Below are 23338 nucleotides of genomic sequence, written 5' to 3' on the forward strand. Positions count from 1 at the left end.
AGGTTTAAAAGCGAGATTCGGTGGGTATAATTTCAATGTCACTACCTCCGAGCTCGTAGCTGTTTTAAGGAGCATGGGAGACAGGGTACAGTGGCCAAAAGAGATGCGGTCAAATCCAAATAGGCGCAATCCAGATCATTGGTGCGAATTCCACAATGATCACGGGCATAAGACTTCAGAATGTAGATTCTTACAAAGTGAAGTGGACCATCTATTGAAACAAGGGTATCTCACTGAGTTATTTAGTGAGAAAGGTAAGCAAGCCTATATGAAAAATAGGCAAGAGCCACCAAAGCCCCCATCACCAAGAGAACCGTGGAATGTTATAAGTGGGGAGAAGATATTTATGTTGTAACATATACGGCTTCCAACAAGGTTTCTAAAGTAATGACTACACACGGGAAACGGGTACGGTCAGGTTTTAGAAAACAAAAGTATTTCTTTCGATTGATGCAGATACCGAAGGAGTGATGACCCCCCACAACGACGCACTAGTAATATCTTTACTTGTACACGACACTAATGTAAAACGAGTTTTGAATTGGATCCAGGAAGTCTGTAAATATTATACTACTAAGGGTATTACGTGAAATGCAAGCTGAAGACAAAATGATTACCGAAGGCGCATACCTTGTCCGGAGTTCGACAATTCAAGTGTGGTAACAAAAGAGAGGTAATTCTAACAACTTTTGCTGCAAGGTGTTGGTTAAAGAAAAACTAAATTTCAGGGTTAGTAGATATGGAAATGGCTTACAATATGATCATGGAGAGACCTTGGATCCATGATATGGATGTTGTCCCGTCAACTCTACATCAAGTTATTAAATTCCCGTCACCGTGGGGGATTGCCAATATCGTGGGATCAACAGACAGCCAGAAGTATTAACGCTGTGTAACAGATTATGAGCATTGTAAATAAAGAAAAATTAGCAATACAGCAAACAGTTGAAGGTATCAAGGTTCAAACCGCAACTGAGCAAGACGGACAGATGTAGACTCGAGACCTGACACAATTCAAGAGCCTGAAGAGAATGAAAATATCAAAACAACAATTGAAGAACTCGAAGCTGTGATATTATTTGAGCAATGCCTGAACGGCAAGGTTTATTGGAGCCAATCTAAGCTCCGACAGCGAGGTTGTTAATTTGAATTTCTGAAAGCTAATGTGGATGTTTTTGCTTGGTCCCATGCTGATATTGACAGGAATATACCACCGGATTTGGATGACTCACAAACTAAATGAAGACCCATCATTCACACCAATTAAAGCAAAAGAGAAGAAAGCAAGGAGCTTTCAAAAACCAGGTGATTAAGATGAGGTCCAAAAGTTATTAAAAATTGGGTCTATCCGTGAGGTAAAGTATCCTAATTGGTTAGCTAATACAGTTGTAGTACCTAAGAAAATGGTAAGTGGCGAGTTGTGTAGATTATACAGACCGTAACAAAAGCTTGTCCAAAAAGACTTTTTCCCTTTACGCCATATAGATCAGTTAATTGATGCAACTGCAGGCATTGAACTTTTAAGTTTTTTAGATGCGAATATTCAGGTTACAACCAAATCAAAATGGATCAAAGTGATGAAGAGAAAAACTTTCTTTATTCACAGACAGGGGGACTTACTGTATTAAAGTAATACCCTTGGTCTCAAAAATGCGGAGCAACCTATCAAGGTTGGTCACTAAAAATGTTCCAGAACATTAGGTAAAACCATGGAGGTATATATAGACGATATGCTCGTCGAAACCCAGCATTCTCATGATCACATCTGCTCATTTATCTGTACTTTTCAAATTTTACGAAAGTTTAATATGAAACTCAATCCAGAAAAATGCGCGTTAGGGGTCGCATCAGGAAAGTTTTTGGTTCCCTTGTCTCTAACCATTGGTATTGAGGTAAATCCTTCACAGATCAAAGCAATAGAGGAAATCCTGATTGTACTTACGAGTAAAAAAGAAGTTCAAAGACTAACTGGGAAATTGCAGCTCTGGCGGAGATTCATTTCCAAGTCTTCAGAAAAATGCTTCAAATTTTCTCAGCTTTAAAGAAAAACAGGATCATTTTGAAGGAACGAAGATTGTCAGCAAGCACTTAAGAATCTGAAAGTATATTTGTCAAATCCACCATTGTTGGCGAAACCAAAGGTAGGAGAGAAGTTACTCATCTATCTTGCGTATTAGAAGTTGCGGTAAGTGCTGTTTTAGTCCGGAGATCAATGGTAAACAATCTCCTATCTATTATGTAAGAAGTCTTTGTTAGATGCAGAAAACACAATCCCGCAACTAGAAAAATTAGCACTTGCTTTGATCATGGCATCTAGAAAATTAAGACCTTACTTTCAATGTCATCTATTGCTGTGGTTTCTGCTTTTCCAATTACGAAATATTTTGCATAAACATGAATTATCAGAAGTAGCAAAATGGGCTATAGAATTAAGTTGAATACGACATCACTTATCAACTCTAGGACTGCTATAAAATCTCAGGTATTAGCTGATTTCGTAGCTGATTTCAGTCAGGGGATGCAATTAGAAGCAGAAAAAGAATTACAAGTTTTTAATGGCGCAAACCCGGGACTTGATTTATTCACTGACGTTCATCTTAAGTAAAGGTGCAGGTTTAGGAATAGTTTCTCGTACCACCCACGGGCGAAACTATTAGACACACTATAAAAGTGCCATTCAATAACTAACAATGAGCAGAGTATGAAGCTGTCATTGCAGGTTTGGGAATTGGCTCGAGAACTTGGCATAACCCAGATTATAATCAAGAGTGATTCACAACTTGTTGTTAATCAGATGTTGGGGACTTACGCAGCCAGGAAGCACGAATGCAAGAGTACTAGAAAAGTACGAGAATTAATTAAAGCAGTTTTCAGACGTGGAAAGTTATGCAAATACCAAGAGATGAAAATGTAGAGCAGATGCTTTAGCCAATCTTGCATCTGCAGCAGACGTGGCAAAAGATGCAAATGCTTCAGTTTGTACATTTATTTCATTCCATTCTCGAACCTGATAAGAATGAGGTAAATTTAATAATTTTAAACATGGGATTGGAGAAACGGGATTGTTGCTTTTCTGCAGTACGGAACCGTACCTGATGATAAAAGGAAGGCACACGCGCTCCGTAAAAAGGCTACTCGCTACTGTTTATTATCAAGGAAATCTTTATCGAAATGATTCGTGGACCATTAGCAAGGTGTCTTGGACCTTCCCAAACAGAATACGTAATGAGGGAAATACATGAAGGACATTGTGAAAATTCATGCGGGAGGAAGGTCACTAGGTAAAACATTGATTCGAGCAGGTATTATTGGCCTAAGATGGAAGAGAAGCCCAAATAGTTTTGTGTCTAAATGTGATAAATGTCAAAGGTACGGGAATAATATGCATAGACCAGCTGAGCTACTGCATCCTGTCATAGCTCCGTGGCCCTTTATGAAATGGGGAATGGATATCGTAGGTCCATTACCACAAGCAAAAGGTCAGGTGAAGTTTCTACTTGTACTTACTGATTATTTCACTAAATGGGTAGAAGCAGGAGCATTTAAACAGGTACGAGAGAAGGAAGTTAAAGACTTCATTTGGAGGAACATAATATGCCGCTTTGGAGTGCCAAAGGAAATCGTGTGTGATAATGGTCCACAATTCATAGGAGCTCAAATCACAGAATTTTTTCAAAGTTGGCAAATTAAAAGGATAACATCTACGCCATACCATCCAGTGGGTAATGGACAAGCGGAATCCACAAACAAGGTCATTATCAACAACTTGAAGAAAAGGTTACAAGATTCAAAAGGTAATTGGCCTGAGGTATTACCTGGAGTATTATGGGCTTATCGTACAACGACAAAAACAAGTACGGGAGAAACACCATTTTCAATGGTTTATGGTGCGGAGGCCTTAATCCCAGTTGAAATAGGAGAACCGAGCACACGATATGCTCAAGCAACGGAAGAATCAAATGATGAAGATATGCGGGTGAACCTTGATTTGCTCGAAGGAAGAAGAGAAGCCGCATTAATAAGGATGGCAGCACAAAAGCAAGTAATTGAACGGTATTACAACAGGAAAGCACGCCTCAGATTTTTTAAAATTGGGGACTTCGTGCTTAAAAAGGTGTTCCAATCTACAAAGGCCGCTAATTCAGGAAAGCTAAGTCCAATGGGAAGGACCCTTCAGAGTTTGTGATATTGCGGGAAAAGGAGCATATGAGTTAGAGACAATGGATGGGAAAATTCTACCCTCACATTGGAATGCTGTCCACCTAAAGAGATATTACTTTTGAGAAAGTACCCATGGTCAGGTATCGCTATGTAAAATTTTTCTTTGAATTGTAAAATTTTACGAACGATTTTAGATGCTAGACAAAAACCCTTACCCGTGCCAAATGATGAGTCACGACCTGCACGGCACAATGGAATATTCTAAAATTCCCAGCCCAGAGTTACAATTATTCTGATGGAAATACACACGGGTTAGGCAGTCTTCATATCTAATCGCATCTCCGAGTCCCGTATGTTTTTCTGTTTCAGGAAAAGGACCAAATTGAGAGAAACAAACAAGTGCTCGAGGCTTCATACTTCACCGCTCAAACACTTGGGGGACTGCATATTGTACACAGATACGTGCGGGAAAACAGATACGTAAACCGAACGAAAATCGAAAAAATTAAGCCACAAAGAGACAAGTGTCGGGCAGAAGTTACGGAACCTCAGCATTCATCATTGTGTTCTTTCTCATCAAAACAAATGAAGATACAAAACATTCATCATAGTGTTCAAACTCATTAGAACAATGGAGTCACCTCTCAAACTCATGAGAACAATGGAGTCACCTCTCAAACCCTTCCTAATACATGAAGATAGGGTCATGACTATATACTGAAACGGGTTATAAGGAAAAACCTTGTTTGAATTATATTTATTTTGTAAAAATCTGTTACAAGAAAAACAGTTAAGAGAAAATTATAAATGTATTTTAATACATGTAATATTCAAAAACTTGTCAAAGTTATTCCAAACAAAACATGTGTGTTCCTATTTCTTTCATCGTATTGTAACACCATTATGAAGTTGAGACGTCTTCTTCATTAAGTGTCGTTATATATAAAAGGGCCCTCTTTTATAAGCCACATGTTAATAGGTCATGAGAAGAATCATAAAGCATTTTCAAAGTTTAAAAATGCTAAACTATTCTATAAGTCCTAAATAAATAATAAAAAGGCAAGAATAGAACATATTGAAGTACTAATAAACTTCTTGATATAGTTAAAAAGACTAAGTAAAAACTTAGTCAACAAAAAAAAGTTTATACAAGTGCCCCATTATGATAACTGGGGACTTTTTCTAAAAAAATCCCTTAAAAACTGACCAAGGGATAAACCCACCAATCAACAAAGCAAATAAAAATAAAGTTTGAAAACATAAACTGGTCACTGAGGGGCTGGACCATCAGAAGTTGCGATATCAGCTTCACTTTCAGGAACGGTAACTTCTGAAGAAACAACAACAGGAGCGGTTTCAGCTGGGATAGAAGTGTTAGATTCATCGAGGAGAGCAAGAGTCACGGAAGCTTCAGCTTCCTTAGACTGAGTCATAGAAGTTTCACCCTCGGGAGCTGGAATTGCAACATTTTCAACTTCAACTGCCACAGCAGCGGCTTCTTCATTTAAAGGTTCTTCATCCACGGGAGCTTCATCTGCCGGAGAAGGAAAGTCAAGTGGTTGTTGGGTCATCTCAATGGTTTTCAAAACCTTGGCCAATTCCGATTCTAAATCAAAGTTTTCTTGACTGGCCTCAGTTAAAGCATCACGACGAGAGTTTAGAAAAGCCCAACTCACCTCTATGTTAAATTTCTCCTCAAGAAGTTCATAATCCCTTTCCCACATAGCAAGATCATTCTTTAACACTTGATTTTCAGCTAAAGTTGAATCAAGGGTAGCTTCAAGGGAGGCATGAGAACTCTCTAAGGCACGAACCTTATCAGAGGAGATTTTCAAATCAGCTTGAGCATGAGTCAAGTTTTGTACTAACTCTCCTGCATACTCTTCTTTCTTGTTCAAGAGTGCCTTAAGTTCTCTGATTTCTTCACTTGACTTTGATAACTGCTCTGAAAAGGAACACTCAAGGCGCTCCTTATCCTTCTCGGCTTTACTAGAAGAAGCCTTGGCTCCCGCTAATTCAGCAGTCAGAGTCCGCTTTTGCTGCTCCAGGTTACGGTTGCTTTCTTGCAATTCTTTTATCGTTTCTTGAGCATTTTTAAACTGTTCCTTCCAATTAGTTGCTTCCAGCTGGGCTTCCTTAGCTACCCTCTCAGCCTCGAGAATAGTCTTATCAGACTCACGGGCCTTCTTTTCTTAAAGGAAAATTCTTCCCATCAATTCCGTGCCAATGAGGTTGGCCTACAAAGACAACTGAAGCGTTAGTACTGTCATAGCGTTGATTATGGAAAAAATTCCCTTTTTAATGAAGATCCACTTCCCAAATATTTAATTGATAAATAAATGGAAAGTGGGGGGACTATCTGTATTGGGAAAAAAACTGAATTTATATATTGAAGATAACGTGTCATGACACGTGGATTGGTCAAATGGTCAAAACATGGTAATCAGTTAGGAGGCACGAGCAACAACAGATGCGGGAGAGAAGATACTTAAAGGCACGAGCTATTATTCAAATGAAATGAGACTCGTACCTGTTCGAGTCATTTAAAGCTCGAAGATCAGAAGGAATTGAAGACATGAATCTGATAGCGTAAAAGAGTCCAAATTCAGCATTAAATGCCAAATACGTTAGAGAATTTGTATTTAATAGGAATGATTGAGTAACGTTTCTTTTAATGTCATTTATTGCTCATAATTGCCTCATTAAGACAAAGGCATTACACTTTCTCTTAGAATTAACTATAAAAGGAGAAGGTCTCAACATCTGTAGGGGAGATCATTGTGATTATACTGAAATATAAACTTATTCATTGCTTTATTGTCATTCTTAAAGTCTCTCATTTCTTGATTATCAGTAACCTGATTTCTCTCTTAATTTCTAGCTTTAACCAAATATTCAGTTTTTTGGTTAAACAATAACATCCTTGCAAAAACGTGATTTGGGTTTTTTCCGGGGGTGGGGTGGGGGGAATTTGAGCTTAGACGTATCCAAAATTTCAAGAGCATGAGTGCACCATAAGCACCAGAAATCCGATGTATTTTTGGTTTAGGAATTTCAAAAATCAAAACAAAGACTAAAGAAAGAGAAAGGAAAAAGACGTGTAACCAGTAAAAAAGTGTGTTTAATTAGAAGCATGGGGATTTAACCCTATTTATTAATTAAAATATAGTGTAAAAGAAGAAAGAATACAAGGATTGATCAGTCTGATTGAAAGGTAGAAGGTGCACCTCCTTACCAGCACTAAAGTGCTGACTTGAGTTCGGGTTCGCCCATGTTAATTAACTATTTGAGATGAAATACACCTCCTTCCCATGTGCATCCGCCCCTGGATTTCACCCGGACACTAGAGCATGTCGGAAGCGGGGGAGCTAGGGGGTTCATCTGAATTCCTTTCGCCTATATACAAGGTCAAAATTTATTCTTTATGTATATATAGTAAATGTTGAATCCATTGGCTCTTGATACACTTATTGCTTTATATTTTGAATCATCTTAGCGAAAATCTTGGCTCTGTGATCGGAAGATGATTGGAATTGACTATCTAGCAAATTGGATTGAGAATATCAAATCATTGGATGTAGCGTGTCACTGTACCAACTATTATCTTGTGACAATTGACACAAACTTAGCACAAAATATGTACTGATATTTTTTGTTTCCTCTTATTCCTTTGCCACAGGTAAATGCAATATGGGTTCCATAGGTTCAGTTGAAACCCAACATCAGTTCCATATGTCCTAATGAGTGTTTGTGAAATATCACTAAAGTTTATATAAAACAAAATTCTAAATTAAGTTATAATACATAGAAGTTGACACCATCAAGTTTAAATCTTGAATTCGTCTCTGCTTGCAGCCAAAGACTACACAACCTCTCTACTGGAGAGAGATGTTGTTTCCAACAGACCATCGGCGGTAAAATTTAAGAAGAAATTCTGTATATAAGTTCTCCACCTGGCCATCTAGCTTATATGGGCTAGGATAAAAGTCAATGTATAGACATTTTTCAGTATCTCTGTATGAAGTGAACGAAAACTCAATCTCAGAATTTGTTCTTTGGAACTAAAGGGATGGAATTTAGAAGGATTCCATATGCTCAAACTCCAAATCAATGTAGCACACTTGTATTTGCAGACACTTCAAACAAACCTAATACTCTAGCAATGAAATTCAAGAATGAAAGAATTATGGCAACTAACTTCTAACATCTCAAAATACTTTATCAAAAAAACTAAGTCTTTAGTCACTTGCCGAGGGAGCTGCAGCTTCAGGTCTAATTTCTTCAAGTTGTTGGAGAACTTGCTGAGTTTCAGGTCGAGCTGATGGCGAGGGATCAACACAGTGCAAAGCCAATTTCAGTGTATTTAACATTTCATCACCAATTATAGATGCATCCCTCATTAGTTCCAGATCAAACACTTCACTTGTTCCCTCCTCTTTCACAGTCGACGCCACTTTTCTTGGCAAATCCACGCCATTGAGAATTGCCTCTCCTGGAGACTTACCGGTTAGAAGTTCCAATATAATGACTCCAAGACTGTAAACATCCGTCTTCACGTTGGCTTTCTTGAGCTTAGTAAGTTCAGGTGCGCGATATCCAAGTGCCCCTGCTGTTGCAATTACGTTTGCATTTGCAGTAGCAGTCACAAGGCACGAAAGACCATAATCTGCAATTTTTGCATTTGAGTTTTCATCAAGCAGAACATTGCTCGAGGTAAGATTCCCGTGAATGATGTTGGCGTTAGTGTGAAGGTAAAGCAATCCCCTCGTCGTCCCTTTTGCTATTCTCATCCTCATCGGCCAATCAATAGGAGTATCCGGGCTGCGAGCTGCAATGAAATCAATAAGCCATATTATCTCCTCCATACCAAATCTCAATCCTTTTTTACATCATTCTATCCTTTGTTGAGCGGACTCTCCAAAATGTTGCCGCATACGTGTAGGATCCTCCAAAAATATATCACTTTTGGAGGATCCGGCACACACCTCAAGACATTTTCGAAGAATCCGAGCAACATAGATTCTATCACCAATAAGATCATTCTATACAACATTCTCAATCTTAAAAACCAAACTCAAATATTCAAAATCGATGGAGTTTTCATGAGATGGAGATAGTGTCCGATTCTCAAAAAATAAAGGGCAACCCGGTGCACTAAGCTCTCGCTATGCGCGGGGTCCGAGGAAGGGCCGTACCACAAGGGTCTATTGTACGCAGCCTTACCCTGCATCTCTGCAAGAGGCTGTTTCCACGGCTCGAACCCGTGACCTCCTGTTTACATGGCAACAACTTTAGCAGTTACGCCAAGGCTCTCCTTCAATTCTCAAAAAATAAAAGAAAAAGAATATTAAATGGAAATCTGGTTTTTACTTACCATGAAGAAAAGTTGCTAGACTTCCTTTAGGCATGAAGTCAAAAACAAGAAGTTTCTCTCCTTTTGTACCTAAGTAATAAGCCCTAAGAGCCAAAAGATTTGGATGTCTTATCTTTCCAAGAACATTGACTTCTCTCTCAAATTCCCTCTGACCTTTTGTGATCTTTTCTCTCAATCTTCTAACAGCAACTTGATTTCCATTTTCTAATGTTGCCTTATACACTGTACCATAAGTGCTCTTTCCTAATATATCTGCAGTAGCACAAAGCAGATCATCTGCACTAAACATCACAGGTCCACCAAAATGTACAAGTTTTCCTCCATTTTCTCCTGCTGCTTCGACTTCTCCCGCTGTTAGAGGAACACCCTTTACACCAATAGTCTTTCCTCCTTTGGCCGACGCTCTTTTCTTGATCAAACAGCAGAGGAGAATGCAACAAAGTAGAAACAAAATTATAATAAGAGCTCCTACTACTATGAGAATAATGTCCTTAACACTTAGTTTGCCACCTCGTGTGATCGGAGATGGCGTTTTAGGACACAAGGTTGAAGCATTATGACCACATAGCCGAGGATTACCCAAAAACGCGCTCGAGTTGAACTTCTGAACAAGTTGAGCAGGAACAGGACCAGACAGATTGTTATATGAAACATTGAAGGAACTAAGATTTGGTAAATCACCAACAGACATTGGTATTTCTCCACTAAACTGATTATTCCTTAGGTTAAGAACTGACAATTTTTGCAATTTATTTATATCTAATGGTATTTGACTATCAAGATTGTTACTTTCCAAATTGAGTAGCACAATAGAGGATAGACTAGAGAGGCTTTTAGGCAAACTTCCATTAATAGCATTATAAGAAAAATCAAGAAACCTAAGCCTACTCAACCTTCCAATATCATTAGGAATAACACCAATAATATGATTATGACTAATTGAAAGTTCAAGAAGTTCACTCAACTTACTAAAAGAAACAGGAATACCACCAGATAATGAATTATGATCAAGATTCAGAGACTGTAATTGAAAAAGATTATTCCCATTTCCACCCCAAGAATCTGGAATAGAACCAGAAAGATTATTATATTGTAAATCAAGAAAAATAATAGAACTGGATTGAGTAAAACTTGGTGGGATTTCACCAGACAAAGAGTTATAACTTAAATTAAGCCTATAAAGCTTAGTTGAATTAATAAGACTAGTTGGTATTGTCCCAGATAAAGAATTATTACTAAGTTCAAGTGTTTGAAGAAGTGGACATAAACCAAGTGAAGTAGGAATAGAACCAGAAAACCTGTTATTGTAAAGCTGAACACCTCTTAAATTTGGTAAAAATCCTAAAGAAACAGGAATTGAACCAGATATTTCATTATCATGTAAACTAAGTTTTCTGAGAGCTTGAAACTGACCAATTTTTTCACTTAGTCTACCACTTAATCCTTTTAATGGAATCTTGATTACAATAACTTGACCTTGAGCACATTTAATACCAACCCAACTTCCACTACAAGCTCCAAATCCAGTGTCATTCCAACTTTTTAAGTACCCTTTTGGATCAACTAATTCTTGTTTTAAAGCTTGAAGTGCTTGATAATCTGCTTGAGTAATAATTATACCATCCCAATCTTGACCTAAAGCTAACTGAGTTCTTGAAATTATCAGCTGAAAGAAGAAGAAAATTTGGAGAAATGGAAACAGCCTTGTCTTCCATTTTGCCTTGTTGTTTTCAGAAATGTTGTGTCTATCAGTTCCTTGTTGGGATAAAAACATGAAAAATCTAAAAGGGTGTGGGTGAATACTACTAAAATCTTGATCTTGATATTTCATGACTACTAACATTATTTCTTAAGAACACAGTCTGAGAAGAAAAAGAGTTTCTTTTATTTGCCCTTTATATGCCTCACTTCTTTCTCTCTCAATTAAAATTGGATAGGGACGGATGTGATTTAGTGGTCGATGTAGTAGGTCAAATCTTAGAGAGGTAAAAATATTTTGGTTATTTCTTTTCATCTATCTATATTTTGGTGTACTTTTAAAATATATGATCTTAAAAGCTTAAGGATAAAAGTTTTATGGGATTACGGTTCTGTATGGCTATAAAAGCTTCTCATTAAGTTAAATTGTTTCCAAATATAGAAATATATCATTCTTTTTTTAACGGATTTATAAGAAAAGTGTGTCATTTAAATTGCAACAGATGGAATAACAAATATCCGTGAAATTATGGAAGATAAGGGGCCAAGCTACATTATCCAAAGGGTGATTAATTGACCATCCTTGGTCGAAAAATTACACAATATATCTAGATAAAATATTAGGTTTTAGAAGTATATAATATATATTAAATACCTTTATCAGGGAAATTTTGTTCACTCCTTTCAAATTTGAACATCCTTGCAAAAATTTCTGACTTCGGCCATAACGAAAGATAACAAGTATCGTAAAATTAATCAAGACGGGGGTAAACTAATCGGTATATTACTATTATAAAAAAAAAAAAAAAGTTAAAATTGGATAGCGACAATCTTGTACACACACCACAAGAAAGGGTTTTGTATGTAGCAATAAGTGCGGGGAGAAGGTGCTGGGGTTCCTAGGGGAAAGCACGTGAAGAGGAACACATAGTGCTAAAATGGAGGAATCCTACTAAGTTTTTTCTAGGGAATAGGATAACTGTGTCTGTCAGCTATCACTATATTCACAAGGCTGCTGCTATGTTGCCCTAAAAGGCTGTCTAAGCTTATATTAGTGCGTTTACCTTTGGGATTTTACGTGTGGTTTTGTGTGGAAAGTGTTATGTCGAGGAAGAGGTAAATTCGAAAATAAAGAAAATAAATAACATCAAATTTTAACGTGGAAAATCCTTCTAATCGAAGGTAAAAACCACGGGATTACAAAGATCCAAAAAGTTCCACTATAACAATAAGAGGGTTACAAAAGTTCTCCAAATTGGCTACACAACAAGGGCTAAACACGGAGCAACAATAGCAACAACTAATCAATTGAAGAAAGAGTATAATCCAAAAAACGTAGCTGCTGTTCGAGGCTCGAAATCAAATGCTACGAGCCTCCAAATCCGATCTCCACAGTTCAAATCCAATACCAAGATGTTACGAACACTCAGTCAAAATTTTAGCCCGATCCAACGGTTAACGAATCGGAAAACGTGATTTGAAGTTGGCTGGTCGGAATAAAAATCTGCAGCAAAACAAATACTTTTTTTTTCTCTCTTCTCTCTTGATGAAAGCTCTCTCAAAACCCACTCTTATGTGCTTAAGTCTTTCAAAGACTTGTATCAATGAGCATAGAATAATTCTCCAAGGTTGTCCTATTTATAGATCATGAGTGGTGCTTTCTCTTAAAGCCAAAACCCACTCAAAATAGGAATAAACCGAATCCAATTCCAAATAGGATTGGAAACCAAAAGAGAATAGGATTAGGCCATTGGGCCTTTGGCTGGACAACATGGGCATGTGCCCAACAAATAGCACGGGTAAGTCAGTTTTTGAATTGGTGATTAGAAAATAGTCCGCATTTATAAAGTCATTAAAAGATACTACTATTTTGCTGCAACATGAAAAGTTTCAGCATAATATACTGGAGATTGGTGCTTCTTTGTATGAACTTCCAGCATATTATGCTGGAACTCCAGCACACGGAAAGTTCCAGCATAATATACCGGAGATTGGAGCACCTGCGTATGAACTTCTAGCATATTATACTGAACCAGTATATTATGCTGGAACTCCAGTATACTATGCTGGATATGCAGTATATTATGCTGGAAGTGCACATGTAAAAAATTCGAACTCCAGTATATTATACTGGAATATTTTTCGAATTTTGAACAGTGTTTTTGTTCAAATTTATCTTTACATGAAAAATGGCTAAATTTCAATTACGTTTGAACCTGTGGCAATTTTTCAATTACCACTTATAAATCTAGCTATTTTTGAATTTTACCTTGATTCTGTGGATAGTAAACATTTCATGGGCAGTCTATTTTTGGATGCTCCCATTAAATTTATAGCCAGTTTTTCCGAAAGATTTAACTGATAGCCAGTATAGAATTTCAGATTAAACTGCCTCTTTAGTCATTGTACAGTAGTCTATTTTGAACCTATTGTACAACAATTAAAGTACAATGTTTGGGAAAACTAGGTCTTGAATTTAATGGGCAGTGATAATAGGTGAATTTGACTATAATCACGCACCGAATAACCACCTTCTTGTGAACTTTAATGTGGAAAAATGACAACAAAATGCTCTTATTGGTACTTTTCATGATTTGCAGGTGATATAGGTGTAAGGAAGGCTAAGGAGCAGTTTGGAGTCAACTATTGATGAAAAAAAAGGCTAATTGTTGCATTTCCCAAGTGACCCATTCAAAACAGGCCAAATTGCCCGGGTACAGGGTCCACCGCGGTTCCACCGCGACCGCGGTGAAACCGCGGTGGAAGGTAGTCTCTGAATAATTGAAGATCCGCGAGGGTATTTTACCGCGGTTCTACCGCGATCGCGGTAGAACCGCGGTGGACACAGAAACTTCGGGGACCAAAGTGTAAAACACGGGATTTTTAGACCTAAACCCTATTTTAAACACTAGACTTCGCCCAAGAGAGGCATGTATTGATTTTTTAGGTTTCTTAGCAAGGAGAACAATTGGGAGAAAGTACTCTAAACATCTTTCTTCTTTTCTTTTGATTTTATGATGAATTCAAGTTTAGTTTATTCTCCCATAACTATGAGTAGCTAAATTTCTTGTCTAAGGCTTTGATGGAACCTATTGGGTGATGAACTTCTTGTTTATGTGAATACAAATTGCTAGTTTAATCTTTATTTGTTCAACTTCGTGTTCGTTGTAGTTAATTGACAGGATCCTCAATTAGCTGTGCCTATTTAGTGTGCATAACTTGGAAAAGAGTGCATATTTAGGGTTTTGTTGAACAACACCACTCCTAGATTATTAGAGGAATCTATAATTGCGGGTTTAAAGGCGGGATTAGGAATAACGAAGCCTTGGGTGCAATCTAAAGTGAATTGTGCTAAATAAAGCAAGCTAGTGTATCTCGGGAGAGTGCAATAGTAGATTACTGTGATTACTCGGGAGAGATTTGCGGTAAGATTAGTGTTCATGATTGATAGAGGTGTGTGGGTAAATTTGTATGAGCATAAACAGAAGGGATTCCATCAATAGGGGAAATCATTGCCTTAGCTTTTTTTTCTCATAATTGTTTACAACCCTTTTTATTAGTTATAGCATTGTAGTTACTTGAAAGTTAGTTAGTAAAGAACACTCAATTGAGAATTTAAATATTTGGGAAGCTGATTCTGAAGACTTGTTGGGTCTGAAGGTTGCAACTGATAGGTTAACTCTCTGTGGGATATCGACTCCGGACTTATAAACCGGATTATATTTGCAGCGACCGCATTGTCCTTTTTATAAGGCATAGTTGGGCGTGATCAGGCAGCCTATTTGGATGCTCCTATTTAATCTATAGCCAATATTTCCAAAAGATTGAACTGGTAGGTAATGTAGACAAATTTCAAACAAAATTGTTTCTCCTTAGTTATTGTACAACAGTTTATTTTGAACCTATTGTACCACAATTGAAGTATGATGTTTGAAGTGGTCTAATAGCGTGGTTGACCAAGTTTCTTTTCGGCAAAAAGTATTTTTTTTGGCCAACAATACTTTTTTCCTAAAGCTAAGGACCATGCTTTTAAAAGGAAAAAATGCTTCCCAGTAAGCATAAGCAGTTTTTGAGAAACAAAAAGAAATAGCTTCTTCCCAAAAATATTTTATGAAAAGCATTTTGAGAAAAATACACTTCAATTTTTTTTAAAGCTTGGTCAAACATTATTTGCTGTTCAAAAATAATTTTAAATTAATTAGCCGAACACAAACTGATTCTCACCAAAAGTATTTTTTTAAAAAGCACTTTTAAAAAACATTTTTCAAAATAAGCTGATTTAGAAGTTTGTCTAGACAAGCTATTAAGTGGTTATTGTAGGAAAAGCTTGGAAACATTTCGCTCTTTTTTCGGATGAGTCAAGCAAGTCCAGGAAGAGTGAATCGTCGAATAGGGGGAAGTAATATCACTGCAAACCTAGACCTTGCTTTATTTAAACAGCTAAGATAAGGTCTAAGACCGTCTCTTCTTTTCCACATCCTCATTCCTCCTTCTTCCAGAATACTTAAGCTTCTAATACTACGGAACCAGCTTTCCTAATCAGTTAATTAAAATTAATGTGACTCATCATTGGTTGTTACTTGTTAACAAAATATTGTTATAGAAAATGTATACTATTATATAAGATAACATGATAATTGATTCTCGAAAAAAATTAAATATTATAGTGAAATACCATTATAAATGATGAATGTTATAGAAAGGTTCGAAGTAAGCACTTATTGCCAACCTGGAAAGAATTTACCTTACAAGTAGCATCTTCATTGTCCTTATCTTGTTGATTTACCATTGTGCCCCTGAAAGTGCATAGGATGTCTAGTTAAGAGTTTAAGACGTATGACCTAATCTTGCCTCGAGTCCAGGGGAGTCGTTTTTGGTCATCCAAGGTTACCTTTGAATTGATTATTTTATTCTATTCCCCATTTCGCCTTGAACTATGTGACTTGGATGGATAAAAAAACTAGGTAATTTAGAATTATAGTTTTACTTATAATTTAAAAGAATAGAGATAAACGTAACTTTTAAATTTATTCATTATATATTATACAAAAGAATCGCTTTATTACATGGAAAGTATGAACTTTCACTTTTAACATAATCTTTGTCCATCCATTCTCTCTCTCTCTGCTAAAGGATCCTGCCCTGAGGTGTTTAGGCGAATTCAGGTTTTAAACTATATGAATTTCACCTTTAAGGTTCTTAGCCCTAAATTCATTATACATTTAATATTTATGGTTTACGAGTTAATATTTATTTATATTATAGTGATTTCACATGTATATTTATATTCTGTGTCAAAAATAATGCGCTCAGTTGAAACCGTAAAAAATTGTCGTTGTTGGATGTTTACATCAATCCATACTACTTTATCATCATTAAGTAATAAATGAAGACGAGAATATGCGTTAATAAACTATAATTTAGTAATAATCATATTTCTGAACGCATATATAATGTATTTATTAAATTGGTATAAATATTCGGTATGAATAAATTAGCCGTAAAGGTGAAAAAAGGCTATTCATTTACATTATGTTACTTCTTTTTATTGAGACGTGAGATGCGGTCCATAGACAAAGAAGCACCCATTGACTTCAATAAGCTAAGCTTTGCCATATACTACAGGAGGACCATTTTTAGTTTTAAATAAATTTTCAATATGGTGTTGCTCTTTCATATACTAGCCATTCATGGACCACAAAAACTGGCCATATATGCTAATATGCTAGCTTTATTGAGCCATTGGATGGTGGCAGTGGGCGCGCTCACACTTCTTGGACCATAGACTAAATATGGACAAGGGCAGAGCTAGAGTTTAGGTTACGATCTCGCTAAAACTTAGTAGTTTTGGTCCAAATTTTATATTTGTTAAGGTTTTAAGCTAAATAGGTTTAAAAGAGAATGAATGAAAAATGGAGGGAAAATAAAAATTTAAGTGAAATTTTAAGTTTTCTCCCTTGACAAAGGGACTTTGTCCCATACTGGAAGAGGAAAAGGTTTTTGATGGGTATATATACAATTGCTCTTCTTGTAGCTCTTAAAGAGTTAAGAAGAAGGCAAGCCTCGCGCCGTCGTCGTCGCTCGGCTCCGGCTCCGGATTGGTTAAATGATTGATTGATTATTTTTTTGGACCAAATTTATTTGTTAATAGCAAATATTAACAGAAATCCAATAGAATATTAATATTAAATCCAATGAAAATATCAAAACGTTTTATTTCCGTTATCCGTTTCAGTTTTTCGGTTTTGTAACTGAAAATTAGCCTCCCTCTTCAATTCCCGATTTATTGTTGCGTAAATAGTCATTTATGTTATGACCGTTTTACATAAACAACCATTCTGAAGAGTTGCACCTCTTCAGTTTTGAGCTCAACATTGGCCATAAATACCAGTCCATTCTCTCAGATTTTCATACGATTTTCTGAGTTCTCCCCTTTTCTTCTGCATTGTTTTAACTTCAAAGAAAGCAACAGTAAGTGTGATTTGCTACCGAACTTTGTGTTAGCTGAAACACTGGGGTTTGAAGTACCACTACACCAGTGTGTAATTCGTTCTATCATGGGAGGAAATAATCCACAACCTTGTGTACTAGGAGGGGGTTAAATTCCTTAAGGAAACACTGTGAATTCAGTGGGCTCGGATTAACTTCTGTTTCGTTTATATTTCTGCTTATATGTTATTTTATTTTCTCCAAAATTATCTTACAAATACAGTATACTAACAATATTTGTCTTAAAAAATCTATTAAATATATATAAATTATTAATATAGAACTCAGTAACTCAACAGACTAGAATCTGAAACTCACAAGTTTCAAATCACCTCGCCTCTAATTATAGATGTAGACATGTGTGTATGCTCTCTCTCGCGCTCTCTCTCTGTATATGTGTGTGTACACACTAATAGCAGCTCGAGTACCTGACTAGGAAAAAAGTTACTATTTTGTATCATGTTATACTCTTCATCATATGTTTTTATATACGAAGGAAAATAATTTTATTGATGAATATTTGTGGGTATAATTTTATTTGTTCTCTTGATTCTTCTTCCAGATTGTTTCCCATGATTCAAGGGTTGGATCAACGTATTTCTCAAACATCAGTTTTGTAAAGATATTATTTGATATTTTTATCTCTCTCTGAATATTCCAAGTTTATGAAATGTGTGAGATGATCTCCTAATGAAGGTTTTAAGAGTTTATGGAAATTTCGGAGATTAGACATAATCTATTTATAACAACAATAACAAACCCAGTAGTTTCCCACAAGTGGGGCCTAGGGAGGGTAAGATGTACGCAACCTTATCCCTACCCCTAGAAGAGCAAAGAGGTTGTTTCCGATATATCCTCGGCTAGACATAATCTATTTATTTCATTAAATTGAGGAAGACTATAAAGAAAAAAAAAAGCAGTTTCATATAATACAAGAATTATATTCTTAACAATAACTTCATCAAAATACAGTTTGATAATTAATAAAGCAAACATACCTATGCAACACCAAACAAATTCATGCTAATAATTATTACAGCAAATTAAAATATATAACTACCCAAGGTTGAGATGAAGCACTTCTTGAAATTCCAATCTTCTAGTCTCAGCATAAGAAGTAATATGTTTATTTGGCCAATAAGTTAACCAAACTCTTCCTTTCAATTCCCATTCCATTGTTTTTCCCATAGCCCTTTTATCCACTTTCCAAATTACACTTTCCCCATACTCATCTTTTGCAAATATAACCCCTCCTTGTTTAGTAAATGGCCTATAAACACTTGAATATCTATTCTTGAACCAAGCCTTTGGTTGTATTAATGAAAAAACAGAAGGTTTTGATGAAAATACTTCTTTTCCATTCCCACTATCATGTAAAAACCAATTTAAATTTGCACCATTTCCATTAACAGATTGCTCAAATTTCCATGGTTTCATACTCATAGTCACTGTTTCTGAAGCTGACACTTTTAGCCCCATGTATGGGTTTGGAGGATCAAATCCTCCTTCAATGGATTTTTCCATGCCAATTTCTCTTAATGGATTATCAGAAGATTTTGTTACTGAGATGCTTAACACATTTGTTTGAATTGTTGGAGTTAATTGTAGTGAAATTCTTGAAGGGAAATGCTTTTCTGATATTCCAGCTCCTCTTTCTTCCATTAGTGATTCATTCACCAGCCTAACAACATCAAACCTGCTTGAAAACACATTCCAAATCAAGTTGAACTTAACTAAAAATTTTACAATTATGGTTGCATTAGGCAGAGGCGGATCCGGGATTTTAATGGGATCAGGACATAATATTATGTTCAATCAGTGCCCGCTAAAGGTTTTTAGCGTTCAAGGTGCTAAATTAACCATTTTCAAGGTATACACATATACATAAACAAGATTTTTGCCGAAGTTTACGGGGTCCAATGACCCCTCAACATAACACATAGGTCCGCATCTGGCGTTAGGGTAGGTTGTCTACATCACACCCTTTAGGATGCGACCCTTCTCCGGACCCTCCTTGAATGCAGGATGCTTTGTGCACCGGTTGTCTTTTTTTTTTAAAAAAAAAAAGTTAAATTGAGCCTGTTTGATTTAATTGATTAAAAGTAGTGGATAAGCATCAAGTGTTGAAACTGATTTCTAAATAAGTATTTATATGTGCATAAAGAGTAAATGGACCTTCGTGACCATTTACAATATTGAAATTAAGAAAGTGTCCTTTTTAGATCTCTTATATATAAAAGATAGATCTCTTATGTGTAAAAATAAATCTCTCATGTGTAAAAAAAAAAAGAGATAAGGTCATAAAACTAAAAATAAATTTGTAAAGACCCATAAATTATTTGACTCGTGGATAAAGGTACTGAATCTAATAATAATAAGTTATGTATTCGATAAAAGAGTGTTGATAATTAAGCATTTTTTTATGTTAAAATAACTTAACTTCTCTTGAGTTGCTCACAAAATATAAATATAAAAGTATCTTTATATGAAAATGGATGAACAATGGAAATGAAATGGAGAAAACTAGGGGTTTTCTTTGAAAATAGCATTTTGGTTATTACAAAAAATACTAGAAATAAAATAATAATAGTCTTTGCAAAAACAAGAGTGTTTATAAGTAAAAGTTCACACGATGAGGGCGGCTAACTTATGACTTATCATTGATTGGCTTATAAGTATTTGGCTTAAAAATATTTTAGTGTTTACCAAATGCCTAAATAAGTCAAAAAAGTAATACAGTCAAATCTTTCTATAACAATCATCATTTATAACAGCAGTTCATTATAACGATCAAATTTTCTTTGGAACGAATTTTTCTTGTTATATTATAATATGTATTCTCTATAACATAACTTTACTATAGCAGCCAAAAAAGATCGAAACAGATGAGATTATTATAGAGAGGTTTGACTGTACCTGATGTTGTCAGTGTTCACCATTACTTCAATCCACTTCTCTCGAATTATAACTCTATAATTCAATTGAATCACTCCTTCAAGCTGGTGAAAATTAAGAGAAAATCTCAAATTATCATCAGACAAACTACTAGTTGATGTTTCAATATCCATTGCAATAACAGGACAATACAACTGAACTTTCCAAAGCCCAACTGTTGAAAATGAATAAGAAAACAATTTACATGGTGTTTTTATTGAATTATTTAAAGACTCTTGAATTTCCATAATCCAATTAGTTATTGCTAAATTTACTGATCTCATCCATTCTTCTTCAGAATTTGATCCCAAAATTTTAACAAGCAATTTTGATGCTTGTCTAGATTGTGGACATGAAAATTGATTTTTAAGTGTATTAATACATATAACCCTAAGATCAGTAGGAGCTTCATAAATACAAATTATAAAAGCCAAAGTAAGAAATGAGAAATTAAAAATTTCTTTAAAATAGGAATTAAAATCCATTTTTGGGATTTTTAGAAATGAGGAAGAATTTTTATTTGGACCATATTTAAGTACATCTTGAATGAAATTAATCAAGAGATTAAATACGGATTCGTCGTCTAATAATTTTGTGGAATTGGATTTAGTTTTCAATGGTTTTGATGTCCATAGGGAAATAGGAAGATTATAATCTGCAATAATGAAAAATTGGAGATTTTTGGTTATGGAAAGTTTAAGAGAAGGTTGAGATGAACATGAAGGAGAAATGCAAATTGAAATAGAATCAGTTTTCCATTTAGAAATTGGTGGTAAATTCTGAATCCAAGAGTAAATATCAGGAAAACTGCAAGTATAGGACATAGTTTGGATATGTGTATGAATTTTATGAATTTGTATGGTTCAACTTGTATTTATAGACTATAAGATTATGAAAAGAAAGATTCTTGAGGCTAAAAAAGTCAGTGGATTAGGTATATAACATGTAAAAAGGTATAAATTGAATTTACTTTTATGAATGGAATAAAGCTACCAGTTGAACAATTTGCACAAGGAAATACTTGGAACGGATATGTACTATGGATCCTTCAACTTTGGGACCAGCTTAAATATATAATAGAATAAATCTATAAGTTTTGGACTTACGCCTCGAGAGTTAGCTGAGTTAGTTGGGTGATTGGTTTCTTATATTCTGAGATCGATTTTCTTCACCAGCATGCTCCTTTGTCAGAGCTCGTTGTACCGAACTTGCCTAGTATGATTTACATCTCCTGTGTGGTTTGTGAGCTATTGCACAATGAGCAGGTTACCCAGTACGTACTTGATGAGGAGTAGCGGCCGTAGGTTTCTCTGGGAAATTTCCTTAAAAAAAATAATAAGAAGTTTTGGACTTTCAAGAAAATTATTTGCAGATTAATCTATAAAGAGTAATGAGGATGTTATAAACTTCTTTTTTTTTCTTATTGCTTTTGGCATCATTGGTGATAATTTAGAATTTTTTGCAATTTGGAACTTGCACTTAACTTATTGTTAAACTTGCACTTAACTAATTTGTAGGTTTAATTAGCATATTACTTGGTAAGTCAATGTTTTCCAAGTTCCAAAAATGGTAATAACCGTTTCGAAAACAAGACATTATAGTAGCATAAATGTATTATTACAATCATGGGATCATTGACTCAAAAACATATAAGGATTTAAACAAAGTTTTCTCTAGGTCAAAATCATCATACAATTTCATCAGCAGAAGCGGGTCCACGATTTAAACTTTATGAATTATTCCTATAATGGTCTTAAGTTAATATCGTTACAATAATAACTAAGTTTACAGCGAAATATTTATAGATACTTAATAAATTTTTAATATAATATAATATAATATAGGGTAAGGCTGCGTATGATAGACTCTTGTGGTCCGGCCCTTCCCTGGACCTCGCGCATTGCGGAGCTTAGTGCACCGGGCTGCCATTTTTTTTAAATATAATATAGGGCATAAGCAAAACTTACTGGGTTCGCATGAACCCTTAACTAACTCATTAGATCCGCTCCTAACTGTCGGTTATATCTTCTTTGATACGCTTTCTCTTATAATTGACGTAATTGAATGTCAGACTTTCAATATAACTCTTAATGATAAAATTTTATAACTACATAAATCTCATGTCATGTTTAAAATTATAAGTTTAAAAAGTCTTTATGTTTTCTTAAAGTTTGCGTCCGATCAAATACCTTTACATATTTCGATGTTGAATGTTGTCCTATTTGTGACTATTATCACCTTGTGTTTTTGGATTTAATAGGATACTTTATGGTCTAGTACTCCTCGTGCATAGTCAATGTACCATTAAAAAAAAGATTCTTTAAACTTTTCCTAAGAAATTAAAGAGAGGGATGTGTATGAGAGAAGAATAACAAATTACATTCGACCTTATCCATAATAATATAGTCCGTCTTGTATAACAAACAATCTTTAACGTAGTAGCAATCAATACTTAGACACGACGTCCTAACAATCATTTTTTAACCATTTGGTATTTGAAGTTTACTGGCCTGATTAATTGACTGGAATCGTATCAAGTAGTTCTACTAGAAGATAAAGGGACATCAAAAAATTCTTCTGTTTTGGAACTTGAATCCGAAACTTCTATTTAAGAGTGGACGAATGGTCCAACTACCATTAGTGAGCATGCTTGATGCACATACATATTAAAAGCAAACTTTC

The 23338-nt window shown here is 35.4% G+C and overlaps 2 protein-coding genes across 3 annotated transcripts; both read right to left on the reverse strand.

Annotated features, from left to right (window-relative positions):
- On the reverse strand, positions 8224–11492 carry LOC109225213 (probable leucine-rich repeat receptor-like protein kinase IMK3). Its single transcript, XM_019389806.1, has 2 exons — positions 9536–11492; positions 8224–8989 (listed from the first exon to the last, which is right to left on the reverse strand). Exons 1-2 carry the CDS (start codon positions 11376–11378, stop codon positions 8400–8402), a joined length of 2433 nt encoding a protein of 810 aa, XP_019245351.1. The 5' UTR covers positions 11379–11492; the 3' UTR covers positions 8224–8399.
- LOC109225214 lies at positions 18624–21498 on the reverse strand. 2 transcript variants are annotated; one of them, XM_019389809.1, is made up of 2 exons: positions 20639–21498; positions 18624–19403 (listed from the first exon to the last, which is right to left on the reverse strand). In XM_019389809.1, exons 1-2 carry the CDS (start codon positions 21478–21480, stop codon positions 18779–18781), a joined length of 1467 nt encoding a protein of 488 aa, XP_019245354.1. In that variant the 5' UTR covers positions 21481–21498; the 3' UTR covers positions 18624–18778. The 2 variants fall into 2 exon arrangements, with proteins under 2 accessions (XP_019245354.1, XP_019245353.1); XM_019389808.1 differs by having other exon boundaries at positions 18624–19418.

Source organism: Nicotiana attenuata, chromosome 5 (genome assembly GCF_001879085.1).
Source record: "Nicotiana attenuata strain UT chromosome 5, NIATTr2, whole genome shotgun sequence".
NCBI lineage: Eukaryota > Viridiplantae > Streptophyta > Magnoliopsida > Solanales > Solanaceae > Nicotiana > Nicotiana attenuata.

Bases quoted from the DNA above. Each gene is read 5' to 3' on its own strand.
- LOC109225213 (XM_019389806.1), bottom strand. From the start codon at position 11,378: ATGTTAGTAGTCATGAAATATCAAGATCAAGATTTTAGTAGTATTCAC. The intron at 8,990-9,535 runs GTAAGTAAAAAC...ATTTCATTGCAG, and splicing joins TCTAGCAACTTTTCTTCATG to CTCGCAGCCCGGATACTCCT.
- LOC109225214 (XM_019389808.1), bottom strand. From the start codon at position 21,480: ATGTCCTATACTTGCAGTTTTCCTGATATTTACTCTTGGATTCAGAAT. The intron at 19,419-20,638 runs GTACAGTCAAAC...GTTTTCAAGCAG, and splicing joins GTGAACACTGACAACATCAG to GTTTGATGTTGTTAGGCTGG.